General features: G+C 35.8%; 1 protein-coding gene across 2 annotated transcripts in view; it reads left to right on the top strand.

Moving 5' to 3' along the window:
• Window positions 1–4,123: 4,123 nt before the first annotated feature.
• GOS12 (golgi snare 12) overlaps window positions 4,124–14,377 on the top strand; it is a 33,882-nt gene continuing 23,628 nt past the window's right edge. For both annotated transcript variants that reach the window (XR_016051105.1, XM_006878526.4), the window contains exons 1-4: window positions 4,124–4,402; window positions 7,810–8,006; window positions 10,110–10,199; window positions 10,302–10,373. Coding sequence is in view for 1 of the 2 variants with exons in the window: in XM_006878526.4 (XP_006878588.1) it covers window positions 4,273–4,402; window positions 7,810–8,006; window positions 10,110–10,199; window positions 10,302–10,373 (489 nt within the window). In the remaining variant the exon portion in view is untranslated. The remainder of the gene's footprint in view (window positions 4,403–7,809; window positions 8,007–10,109; window positions 10,200–10,301; window positions 10,374–14,377) is intronic.

Raw genomic sequence — 14,377 nt, forward strand, 5'->3', positions numbered from 1 at the left:
GACTGTTGAGTTGCCATGTTTGGAGCTTGCATTTTTTATTATATTATCTTGCATATTTGTAATTGAGATGTACGACTATTTGTGATCACTTCAATTGAGTTGGGATTGTGCCCACTATATCATTATAAATTTTATTTGTGGCATTGTGAATGACTTTATCATTGTAAATGTTTCTTGCGTCAAATATATGTGTAGTGGCATTATGGATGACTATATTATTGTAATTTTTTTCTTGATTCTAAGTGTGACTTATGCAGATTTTTTTTTATCTATAATGTTGCAAAAATATTTTTTTTTTCTCAGTAGGAACTAATTCATGTTTGTCAAAATGAAGATTTGTGACAAGTCCATATGTATTGGCATTGTGAATTACTATACCATTGTAAATATATTTTTTATTGATACTATATCAATGTAAATTTTTTGTTCTGTGTGTAGTGGCTAATATAGACTATTTTTATCTATAATTTTGCATAATTAAATTATATTTCCCAGTAAGAACTAAAATATTTTTGTCAATAGAAATATTTTGTATTAACAACAAATATAACTTCATGACCTACCCATACATGTTATCACTACACATGGTGATTATTTTTCATGTTGAACTGTCAAGTTAATTTTTAAACTTTTATATATTAAAACAGTTGAACCATGACAAGATCTGCGGAAGACCCTACATGGCAACATGGGGTCAGACTTGATCCCAACAAAAAAGACAAAATTATTTGTAATTATTGCCAAAGAGTGATAAGTAGTGGGGTACATAGGTTCAAGCAACACTTGACCGGGATTAAGAGAGATGTTTCTGTGTGCAATAGTGTCCCTAATAATGTAAGAAAGCAGAAGATGGCATTGCTCAAGGCTACCAAAGGTAAAAAAATTGTAAAGCAGAGGATGGATGAGGAGATAACTAGTTTATATACGCCATCAAGCGGGAATGATCCAGAAGAGCAATATAATAATTACTTTGAGATGGCCACAAGAATGAGTTTACAGGAAACATATCAGAGGGAACGCGGGTTTAGAATGCTTGGTGGTTATGACATGGGCATACATGGTGGGCCTAGCTCAGACATGCATGGTGGGCCCAACTTGAGCATGTATAGAGGGCCCAGCTCAAATATGTATGGAGATGTTGGTGGCAATATATATCAAGAGGAATTAGACGTTGAAGAAATTGTTTCTAGCTTATCTAAGAGTACCAGTTTGCAGGTCATGGCCGTATAGACCCATTTCTCTCAAAGCCTAAGTCAGAACAGATGACCTTTAAAGGAATGGTGAAAGGTACAAGAAACATGTTGGGAAGATATGTTGGTTAATGGTTCTACAATAAAGGGATCCCCTTTGATGCAACCAATAGCCCATATTTTCCACCTATGGTCAACCAATCTAGAGAGCCGGGCTCGGGGTAAAACCCCCAACGGCATATGAGCTCAGTGGGCCAATATTGGATGAAGAGGTGGAGGAAGTTAGAAAATGGATTGAATAATATAAACAAAGTTGGCTAAGAACAGACATCACTCTAATGAGTGATGGATGGTTGAATAAAGTTAGCAAAAAGGAGTTTTTAAACTTCTTGGCCTATTTACCAAAAAGTACAGTTTTTTGTCTAGCAAAGATGTATCAGGGATGAAGAAGGATGCAAACTTCTTCGTACGACTATATGATCGGATAGTGGAGGAGGTGGGAGATAAGCATGTAGTCCAATTTATTACGGACAATGCGCGTCCATGTGTTTTTACGGGCAATAAATTGATGGATAAGAGGAAGCATCTAGTATTGACCCCGTGTGTGGCACACAACTTCAAAATTGTGAAAGAGACTTTACAGGAAGTAATGTTGGTGTCAAGATATATATATAACCATTCTAAAATTTTATTTTTGTTCAGAGAATAGTTTAAGAAAAAAGAGATAATCAGGCCTGCCATAACCCTCTTTGCGACAGATTACTTGGCTGTGGACTCCATTTGGGAATCTGAAGGTGCATTAAAGAGATTGTTTACAAATGAACAGTGGTTAAATGACCGTCTCTCGAAGTCCAGTACCGGCTAAAAGTGGACGACATAGTCTCAAATAGGATGTTCTGGTCTCGATGTTCCAGTATCGTAGAGGCCACTGCCCTTTTGGTCACGGTGTTAAGAATGATGGATGTTGACAAGAAAGTTATCATGGGCATCATTTATGAAGGTATTGAGAGGGCCAAATCAGCTATTGGGGAGAAGTGTAGTTTTGCTAGTAAAGTGATCGAGATTATAGAAAGAAGGTGGAACATCAAATTTGGACGTCCAATTCATTATGCAGGTAAATATACATTTATATCATTAGAATGTTTCATTCTAAATTATTTTTTTATGAAATTTTAAATGACACTTATCTATCTATATATTTTCTAAGTTACTACTTCAACCCAAAATTTTTCTATTTGACACTTGAACATCTCCACAAGATTATGGAAGGGGTCAGATATATTATTGCCAGGTTGGAGAGATGCCATCGAAACCAGGTAGCAGCAATACAAGATGTATTATTTAATATTTGAGTAAGAACTTGATTGAGTTATTATATTTGTGACAAATAATGCACTAAAACGAAATATTTTGTTTTAGCTTGCTATGTATAGGGATGCTATAAGATCCTTCGGAACTAGACTTGCCAGGAATTCTCTAACTAAGATGGATCCAGGTTATCTCCTAATTAATATTTTGTTCATTCATATATTTAATCTTATGAATTGTTCTTGCCCTTACAATGCTTCTTTTATTTTAATCCAGCTGAATGGTGGGAGATATATGGTAGTGATGCACCTCACCTAAAGAAGATAACTATCAAGGTGCTCTCCCAGACATGTTCTGCTACTGGCTGTGAGCGAAACTAGAGTATGTTCCAATAGTTGCACACTACTAGGAGGAATCGACTCGATTCGAAGAAGCTTCATGAACTAGTTTACGTTCATTACAACTTAAACCTCCGAGAGTGACAAATGAAAAGGAAGCTTGAAGACTATGGACCAATATACTTGGACACAATATTTGTCACAGACGCAGCAAAATAATGGGTAGTAGAAGAAGAGAAGCCAGTGTTGCACAAGGGAGCGTTTCTTAAGGCTATCGGTGAAGAAGATCTTGAAGAAGGTGATGAGCAGCATTAAAAAGGAAGCAGCCCGCCAACATATCCACAATTCGTCGGTGATATTGCACCTAATGAAGGAGAGTGTGAAGGGGGTATAAGGGAAAATGAGAGAGATGATGATTCTGAGGCCACCCAATCCCAGCCAAATTATTCACATATCGAGTCCCAACAACAAGATGGTAGGGATGAGCACGATAGTGTAGGTGAGCATGAAGGATGGACAAGCTTCGAGGATTTTGGATTATGACCACAACAAAACACTAACACTCAAGGATTTAGGTATAGTTAGGTGCTCACTAATTTGGATGATTCGTTTTTAGAACGAGTCAATGAATTGTCACGCGAATTCAATCAATGGCACAAGTGTAACCATGATGAGGAATGACGTCGTCTGTCATTTTAGTTTTAGATCGTATGTTACGAATTGTATGCTTTATTGTAGTCCATGTATAATGATATACTTTATCCATGATAATTCTATGTTTATCTTTTTGTATGATATAAATTAAATAGTAAATAGTAGTTCATGCAGGGAAAGAATATATCAATATAAGCATATTCATACAAAGAAATGAAAATTCTTAATGGAGTACCCTCATTTCTTATTGAATTCCTAAAAACAAACATTTATAATGAATTTTAATAATTTTTTCATATTTTTTTAAGGTTTAATCCAACCGATTCTGTAGATTCTCTATCCGGATCGCTGATTCACCGATCCGAATGAGTTTTTGAGATGCCCGATCCCGATCACCAATCCGCTTTTTAAATCACTTATCTCTCCTATGAGCGACTCCACCTCACACGAACGATCGAAACGGATCATACTATTGCAAAACAAAGTTGTATACGACATGTGCCGTACACGTTTTGTGTCTGGCCTTCTTCGTGGCATTTTCTGCGGTATTTGCGTATTTTCCGTGAAAATTATATCCTGGTCACGGTCGCATCTAAGTAACCCCGAAAGCAGGGTGCAAGCCATTTTCCTGTTAGCGAGAGAGAGAGGCTGCTCTTGAAATTCATAGAGAGAGAGAGGGGGGTGGGACGAGAAAGTGTTTAGTATTATGGATTTGAACTGGATCAGGCAACAAACGTAGGTCTTGTTTGCGATGTTTTGAGGTATGATCGTGTTGGTTATAAATGAGAGATAATCTGGGGTTGCAGGAGGCTGGGTGGGAGGAATTGAGGAAGGAGGCGAGGAAGATAGAAGGAGATCTCGATGTCAAACTCTCTTCTTATGCTAAGCTCGGTGGGAGGCTAGCGCAGGGAAGTGGGTCTCTTTCTCTCTCTACCCTCTCCCCTTCACTCAATTGTCCTTTGTTTCTTGTATGCTTAAGAGGGATAATTCTCTTCTCTCGCTAACCTCTTGTTCATTTGTTTCACCCCAATTCATCATTGTTTTCCTTTATGCATAACTTTTTACCCCTCTTTGGGTGGCGAGTTCATGATCTTGATCTGTCAATTGGAAGTGAAATGCTGTTTTCTCTCTCTACTTTTGATAGCGTGGATCATGTCACCGTAGTTGCAGGTTGTAGAATATTGCTATTTCTCCTTTTCCTTTCAGGAATCAGTTTTCAGCAAATTGTTCACTGAATTTGTTTTGTATAACTGTAATGCGGTTTCCTGTTTTTTCTCTTTTTTTGTTTTTATTTTTATTTTTTCTCCGGATGTTTGGTTTTCATAATGTTACTGGGAATTGAAAGCAACCATGAATTACCAGTGTGCTTTATTTATTCCTGGCCCCATTTCCTTTTTGAATTCTTTTGGAATTTGTCCTTGAGATATCATCAGAGGATTCATACCAGTTTTGGATTTTTAATAAAATCCACTAGCATAATTACTACGTTGCAGTTCCATAGCACAAGTAGAATTAGAATTCCTAAGTTGAGATAATATATTGTGAATGACATGGCTCTAATTGAAGGCAATAAGATTCTCGTCACTTCACACCTCTTTGTTGCTTTTGAACTCAATTCTTCTATATCTATAAGCTTCATAAATGAGTAGCTTCTAAATTTCATGAAGGCCATAATAAAATCTGTGACATGGGCTTGATATAACAATGTATTACTCTACTATTGGAAGCACACAAGCTTAGCATATGAGGGGTTCTCTCCAAGGAATTCATAGGCGAAATTAAACTTTAAAGGAAAAAATTCGGAAACATTTCCAAAGACGTACCTTAATGTGCTGACTTCATATTTGAAGAATCTTTTCATAACTTCAGTCACTTCAAGAGTGCTGCTTCATCATCGATTTCCTGAAATAATTTGTGAGATGAGTGATATAGCCTTGAAGTGTAGACTTGCATGTCGAAGTTGGTGCTCTAGTGAAGTGGTAGTCTTTCCATTAGTCATTGGTTTGGAGCATCCATGAAGCTTCCTGGAGGAAATATGGCATCAACCCTATGGCCGATTGCGAGAATGATGTCAAGAATTAAGTCAAAATCCGAGCCTTTGATCCCACATAATGCCCAATATGAAGTTCATGTCCATCTGAAAAATCTTAAACCAAGTTGCATGTGCCTTTGCTGACTCTAGATGCAGAAGTTGGACCATGATTTTAGAGAATCAAAGTGTGATGAAGGCTATTTCCCCTTATTTGTTTATCTATCCACCAAAACCCTGAATCTTGTATCTCAAAATAAACTAGGAAAGTGTTTAAGCTAACTATAGTTAGTCATATAGTTAGATAAGGAGTATGATAGTGAGTCGATCATACTCACTAACCCTTTTTATGGTAGTGGGTTGATCGTACTTACTAACCCTTTTTATGATAATGGGTTGAACATACTTAATAGCTATTTCTCCTACCACTTTCCAGGGTTTATATAAGATGTTGATAAATAAGGACAAAGTTATTTAGATTTCTGTTTATAAATATCAAGATGAACAAGTTGGGGAGAGACTTGCTGCTGACGATCTTTATTGTTTTTAGATTTTATTTTATATTTTCATCTTCAAGCAACATACACCACGGGGCCTTATCCTGTAGATGTCTAGTTAACTCGTTCCTAACCAAGACAAAGAGGTTAGTATTGAGTCCATATCTCTTTGCTTTGATTTTAGAGGAGTTAACTAGGCATCTATAGGATGAGGCCTTGTGGTGTATGTTGTGTGAGGATGACATAGTTTTGATTAATAAGATTAGAGATGGTATAAACACAAATTTAGAACTTTCGAGGCATGTTTTAAAATTAAAGGCTTTAAATTAGCTAGACTAAACCTTGAATATGTGCAATGCAAGTTTAGTAATAATAGGAGCAAAAATAAGGAATTAATTGGGATTGATTTCCATGAAATACCTTATAAATTTCGATATCTTCGGCTGATAATCCATGAGAAAAGAGATTGAGGAAGACGATGCTCTTAGAATTAGAGTTGGGTGAATAAAGTGGAGATGTTCTTCTAGAGCCCTATGTGATCATCGCACACCAATGAAATTGAAGGGGGAGTTCTATACGACGGCTATAAGACCAGCCTTGTTTTTTTATGTGATGGAACATTGGGCAGTCAAGAAACAACGTATCCATAAAATGAGTATAGCTGAGATGAGGATATTGAGATGGATGAGTGGCAAGAAAGGAAGGATAAAATTCGGAATGAAAACATCCAAGGAAACTTAGGGTTAGCTTCAATAGGCCATGAAATGAGAGAAAGTAGACTTAGATGGTTTGGTCATGTGCAGCGTCAACCTAGAATAACACCAGTTAGGAGGGGTGATTTGGGTCAAGTGGAAGGCTCGAAAAGGGCAAAGGGAAGGCCCCAAAGGTCATGGATGGAAGTAGTGATAAAAGATACGATGACATATGGTTTGATTGAGGGTATGGCCTTTGATAGAGAGGAATGGCAGGGCAGGATTCCTATAGCCGACCCAATTAGTTGGGATAACACTCAGATGATGATGATGATAATGATATTGTAATTATGGTAAGATGCATAGTAATGATAAAAAACGATTTGCACTATAATTTTTTATTGAAAAATGAGGGCCATTGTGTATTTAATTTCCTTTTATCGTGCCAGCTTGCCTCAACTTTTGAATTTGAGACTCATATTCATCCTCATTGATTTTTGATGAAGATGTTGGGTGTCCTATTCTTCAGAAAGCTCTTTCCAATGTCTAGGGTGTACAGTGTGTCCCTGGATTTGCATCTTACTTTTGCTTAGGTATTTCTTATTGCATTTTTTGTAATTTTGGCGCAATGGTACATGGCTTGATATCCTTTCCTGTTTTCCTGACAGACATTGGTCATAGCAGGGGGCATTAGACCATTGTATTTCTTAATTTATTTCTGATAGTTCTTTCTGAAGTGTTTTTCTGTTGTGGAATGGTATATAGATCAATACCTTTTCATTTTTTTATATTTTACAGATTCTGACCATTGCAGGGGAATTAGACCATAGTATTTCTAGTGGATATTCTGTGTGTATGCAACATTTGTCAATACATTACATTGGAATCCATTGTATTTGGTTTCATGCTGTTGAGCTAATTTCTTCATGGCTTTCTGGATAGGCTATTATTGCATGGATGGATTTCCACCATCACAATTGAGGCCACTATTTCCAAATGTTTCTTCTTTGCTAGTTCAGGATGATCTCATCTTGGACAAGAACAGAGGAAATTGTTTTTTAATCTTGCAAAGTTTTCGAGTTGATATTGTTGGTCTCTCAGGTTATGCGGATACTGGATCGCCAACAGTTAGTGGCTCAAGATCTTGGAAGTCAATGGAAATGGAAATCCAGTCCTTGCTTGAGAAGCTTCTAGATACGAATGATGCTATGAGCCGCTGTGCTGCATCTGCAGCTCCTACTACTTCCATTAATCAGAAGCTGGCAAGACACAGGGATATACTTCATGAATACATGCAGGTTTGTGAACCATCCCTGTACTAGCTCTGTGAAACTTAATTTATTTTTGTTATCAGTTGATTGTTATTTTGCTTTTGTGGGTAACGATATCTTTCTTGTTTTTTAGTTGTATTAAGTTGCGGTATTCCCTTACAATGGTATTTGCTTTGTTGTCCTTTGACCTTTGTGATGTTTTATTGCTGATTTGATTGCTGTAAATCTTTGGTCTCGACCTGAATGCATAGATGCTGAGTAGTGACACTTGAATAAAAAAAAGGGAAAGCTTTCTATGTTCCCCCTACAACATAGAAGTTCTATGTTCTCCCTTATCCAACCCTCTTGAATGGAGGGCTAAGCTTGCCCCAATCACAATGTCACGTCTCTACATTGTTTTATTTTTACTTATTTTTCTATAAACGGTTTTGACACCAAATTTTGGACGTCCATTCCTATATTAAACTCGCACTAACGAAAAATATAAAAAAATTATTTTCAATAAAATAAAATGACCAAAATACCCCTGAATGTTTCAAGGGGCATTTTGGTCATTATTTTTTATCGAAAAATTATTGTTAATATTTTTTATAGGTGCGCCCCAACGAGAAGATTGCACGTACCAAATTTCATATTCAAAAAACGGCTGGCTGGTAGGGGGAACATAGAACTTCTATGTTGTAGGGGGACCATAGAAAGCTTTCCGTAAAAAAAAAGGATATATGAAACTATTGTATATTTAAAGTGGATGAGAAATTCTATCATAAATCTAATGCTTTTCCATCAAAGCCTAATTGACCAGCAATGAAATCAAATGAGAGAAGTGTTATATGAAACGAAAGTGCAAAGTGAGGACTACAAATTTAAATTTGAAATTCAAACATTTATCAAGCAGTACAAAAAATTGGTACAAGAATTGAAAAAGTTCTCTTATCGGGAAGTTTTGTGATAAGAATTACTTAAAAAAAAAAGCAGTACAAGAATCAGAAAGAAAACCTTTTTACGTAAGCATTTTGGAATGTGGAAAACTATATGAAAGCGTATGAAGAATGTGCATTTTGGAACCATGTGAAATACCATATGAAAGCGAATGAAGAATGTCTAGTGAAACACAAAATTTGACTTCGACCATATATAAAGCAATCTAGAAAGATATATCTGTAGGAAAAGATTACTTGCTCCAGTAGGAGCAAAATTACATTTACTCTCAAGCAATGGTTTAAAAAACGGATCGGTGACCCGGATCGGACACCCAAAAAGTCGATCCGGATCGGCGAATTGGCGATCCGGATCGGGAATGGGGTGAATCGGTCAGAATAACGCTTCACAAAAGCCGAAAAAATTATTAAAATTCATTATAAATATTGTTTTTTAGGAATTCAATAAGAAATGAGGGTACTCCATTAAGAATTTTCATGTTTTTGAATGAATATGCGAATATTGATATGTTCTTTTCCTGCATGAACCGCCATTCAGCTTTTAATTTACATCACACAAAAGGATAAACGTAGAATTATCATGGAATAAGTATATCAACATACATGGACTACAATAAAGCATAAAATTAGTAACATACGATCTAAAAATAAAATGATGGACGACGTTGTTGTTCTTCTTGGTCACGCTGGTGCCATTGATTGAATTCGTTTGACAATTCATTGATTCGATCTAAAAACGAATCATCGATATTAGCAGGCGTTTGACTATTCCCAAATCCCTGAGTGTTAGTGTTTTGTTGTGTTTCCAATCCAAAATCCCTGAAGCTTGTCCATCCTTCATGCTCACTTGCACTGTCGTGCTCATCCCTACACTGTTGCTGTTGGGACTCGATTTGTGAATAATATGGCTGGGATAGGGTGGCCTCAGAATCATCATCTCTCTCATTTTCTATTAGACCCCCTTTCCACTCTCCCTCATTAGGTGCAATATCACCGACATCTCCGACGAATTGTGGATACGTTGGCTGGCTGCTTCCTTTTTCATGCTGCTCATCAGAATCTTATTGAATTTTGAATCGTTTTTGGATGCCCTAAAAAATGTAGGGGCTTTGTTTGTCTTTTCTATGTTATTTCTGGGGAATTCTATTATTGTCCACCTTTTTCCCATTGATCCACGTGTGTACCCTTACAGGAATTCAAAAGGACAAAGGGGAACATCAACTCCATGAGGGAACATGCTGATCTACTTAATTCTGTTAGGGATGATATCAGTGAATACAAGGTGAGTCATCTTTTTGGTAGGCTTATATTTGATGCAAGTAGGTGAATATTTTATGGGTCATACTATTGGCTTTTGCTAAGTTTCATTTATTTGCTTTTTTAGGCATCTGGGAGTATGTCACCTAGAATAAGTTTATTACGGGAGAGAGCTGCAATCCATGGTAGCATATCTCATGTAAGGCCTCAATACTCTTCTTAGACCTTGGTGAAGTTGACTCTGCATCCTTTGACATAAAGTTTATTAGTACCATGTTTAAACACTAATCTGCATGAACATTGACTCCATTTCCAGTTATTTAGATTTTGATTTCTGATGTTGAGATGGTCTTTGTATATGTAAATGCATCGGATGATCTCTTGAATGTTGACTACATCCTTGTGAAAGGCTGTTCTTTCAAGTTTTTTTTTTGTCTGGTAACGATCTCACTAAAAGTAAAATATAAAATGCCTGAGACCATAATCCTAAGGCAGCACAAGTACCATATTACTTAACTTCCCAGCTTACAACCATATTAGCTAATCCATCTGCTGCCTCGTTAGCCTCGCCTGGTGTATGAACATGATCAACAGCTGATTGCGTAATCAATTGTTTAACAATTTCCACCAAGATCCTAATGACTTCTCAGATTCTGCTATTTCAATTATGTGAGATATTTGGGTCATCCTCCTTTATGGGTCTGAGAATTGTTGCACGAATAGATGCACAGTTCCATCAGTGAAACTTGGGTTACTCCCATACAGAATCATTAGTACCAAAATGTACAGTATATCACTTAATGTTCTTGACTTCTTGCCATTCATTGCAAATGATGCACTTGAGAAACCTAGTCTTTGATTCATCTGTCAATATTGATCTCTTCAACAATCATTAGAGTCCATTGCACTTAACGCCTGGCCTTGGGGCAGAGTTTTTTACTCATGTTTCTCCAAAACCCCATATTTGTAGAGTTCACACCATTTGCAACTGGGTGGTCAATCACTCTTTTATTGATGTCATTATGTTATCCATTAAACTATGTTATTCAATTCACTTAGCTTTGATTGAATTGAAGGTGAACTATTTCTGTAAAAGAGTGTTGCTGTAATTGTTGTTTCATGACTTGAGTTTTCCCCATGTTTTTCTTCTTTCATGGATTTTTCTAATGAATCACTGATATTTCTAAGGTGAATATGCAGAGATTTTGGATGTACTGAATAAATTTGGAATTTTCCATTCTAACAGATTTTCTCATAATTTTTAAGGGTCTTTGTATTTATCTTACTTTTTTGAATAAGGTTATGTATTTTCACAAACGAATCTTTTTTTATAATATAAGGCCAATATTAATTATTGATAGGATCTAATACATGATCTAATGAAGCTCCTTTTCAGAGGTTTTATCCTTTCTGTCTCTAATTAACACGGTAGAGCTTTCAACTTTTCTCTTTAATTTATGAAACAGATTTTTGGTTTTGATTTAGCGTATTTCCATATATTATTGACCAAAGAACTTATGGACTTTATTGATTACAAAATAATGCACCCAACATAGTGCAAAATTGTGTTTGGAATTGTAATGTAGTAGCAGGCTAGAAACATGTGCAATGGAAGGAGATCAAAAGATAACAACATCAGAGAAGCAAAAAAATTTCATAAGTCCTCCTTGCCAAGGCTGAGGATCTCTCTCCATGACAGAAATCCAAATCTCAAAATCGCTGAACCAAAGACAAGCCTCCTATTGCCCATTTTTAGACGTAAATAGAAATCCTAGCCTTATTGAACTTCCATAAAAGTATAATGAATATCCCATTTCAATTCTAATAAAAAATAGAAACTACTAATTCCTCTAGATCTAATCGGAACAGAAAATAGAAGACAAATTGTGAAATTGTAGAAAAGTCCAAAACAAAAGCGGAAATCCTAAATCTACTCCTACAACGCTAAAAAACTACAAGAAGCCCATCACTGAACTTTGGGACAAATTTAATGGCCCGAAATGACAAAATAGGTAAAGTACATGAAAATATGACTTAAAGATCTAGATGAGGCCTTTAAAACAAGCTGTGGAATGTTATATGCTCCGGAAGCAAACTGCATCAAATTATTATCACAAGATCTAAAAACATTCGATTTTTTTTATTTTTTATTAATGTTCTGAATTTTTTGATATAATGTCATTTTTATTTGTTTTTAGATTTTTAATTTTTGTTTTTTTAATTAAAAGAATCCCAAAGTCTTTGCACTGAACAGCTGAAACACTGAAGCACTTCTCATTCCTAGCCAAATATAAGTAGTCCCTGAAGCGATTTAAGTTAACAGCAGTTCAATCAACGCTTATTCATTAAGCGGATCTCTCTTATATCCATGTACTCCGACTTGTTCTAGTCCAGCAGATTCTGGCTTGAATTCCTATGGAATCTATAGACCTTTTTTGTTCCATTGAAAATGTTGTTGCTGCGAAAAGCAAAAATGGAGATGAGATAGAGCATTGTTAAATTTAGTTAAGTCTGGAACACTTGCCGTATGTTCCAACTGTATATTCATTACAGTTTATAATCACTAACACATTCCTTCTACTGCTTACCAAGGAGGCAGATATTAGGTTTATGAAAACATTTATGACTTCAATGATTAACATAAAGATTTATACCTTCTTGGTGGGTAGGATTTTCTCCTCGTAAGCCAACAACATATTGTTGAAACTTGAAAACCTTTAAGGGGCAGTTTTTATCTAGAAACAACTGTCCAGTTCCAGCTAAGAGCTCATGCTGAGATTCAATTGAAAACCCACCTCCTTTTTTGCAGAAAATCGTCAAGGATGCCTAAATGCTCTGTCACATTTTCATGCTCAGTGTTTAAAAATTTGCTTTTAAGGATGATGACTTGCTCAAATGTACTTGGCTCAAGAGGGTCTCGAGTTATAGAACCTCCCTACTTGCCCTATTGAGACAAATGAAGAAACTTGCTTAGTTTTTTAACAATTGTCTGAGTCTAACGAGTCTTTCTAAGCCTTATCTGAGTCTTCTAAAAAAAAGTGAATATTCTTGGAATATTTAAGAATATTTGAGTTTTATAAGTTAAGACTCACAAATACATCTCAGGATCTGGTGCTTTTATTCACCTTGGTAACCCGGTGAGTCCTGGGGGTGACTCCGAGTTTTAAAGCTTTAGTCATGCTAAATTCTATTCAAATCCTTCTAAAGAGGAGTTGTCTGACAAGGCCTCCTCGATATTCTTATGCCTTATGAAGTGAGACTAAGAGTTATTTATTTTCACAATCTACTTTTTTACCTTACCTAAATGCTCATTTAACACCTTCCTCAATGATCTCTTTGATTTTCTCATTCGCCTTCTTGATGCATGTAGTGTTCCCATTCATCTTCCATAGAATACCAGTTACCTCCATACTCACAACGGGTCCCTTTAATGTATTTTCTCAATATTCTTTCCGAACTAGGCATCTATAAGATGAGGTACCGTGTTGTATGTTATTTGCGGATGACATTGTTTTGATTGATGAGACTAGATGAGGCATCAAAGCAAAGTTAGAAATTTGAAGGGATGCTCTAGAATATAAAGGTTTTAAAATTAAATCGGACTAAGAATATGTGGAATGCGAGTTTAATAATAATAGGAGTAGAAGCGAGGAAGTAGTTTTAAAATTTATTGATGACTAATAAATACCTAATTATAAATACCTAATAATTTTAATCATTTTATAGTATAAGATTTTTATTATACATAGACTTATTGTATAATAATTACATATAATTAATATATAATTTGTAATATATAGTAATTATAATTAATATGATGAGTTTTGGCAATAAACTTGGAACAAGAGAAAGTGAAAAAGATGCCTTTAAATTAGCAAAAATAAGAGAGAAAGTGTAGGGATCTAAGCCATAGTAAATGCATTAAGAATGAATATCAAAGGATCTTGGTGAAGGATGACAAGGTCAAAGAAAGGTGGAGAGTTTATTTTAAAAAAGTATTAAATGACGAACATAGCGACAGAAGGAACTGTTGGTATAAATCAGGGCGGAGGTCATGGATACATTCGTAGGATTGGGATATCAGAAATAAAAGAAGTTTTGAAAAGGATGAAGATAGGAAAGGCTTTAAGACCACAGATGTTATCCCGATAGAGGTTTGGAAGTGCATAAGAGAGATTGGCATTGACTGGCTGACAAAGCTGT

This window comes from Amborella trichopoda, chromosome 3, assembly GCF_054954075.1.
Source record: "Amborella trichopoda isolate Santa Cruz 75 chromosome 3, AtrichopodaSantaCruz75HAP2 v2.0, whole genome shotgun sequence".
Classification (NCBI taxonomy): domain Eukaryota; kingdom Viridiplantae; phylum Streptophyta; class Magnoliopsida; order Amborellales; family Amborellaceae; genus Amborella; species Amborella trichopoda.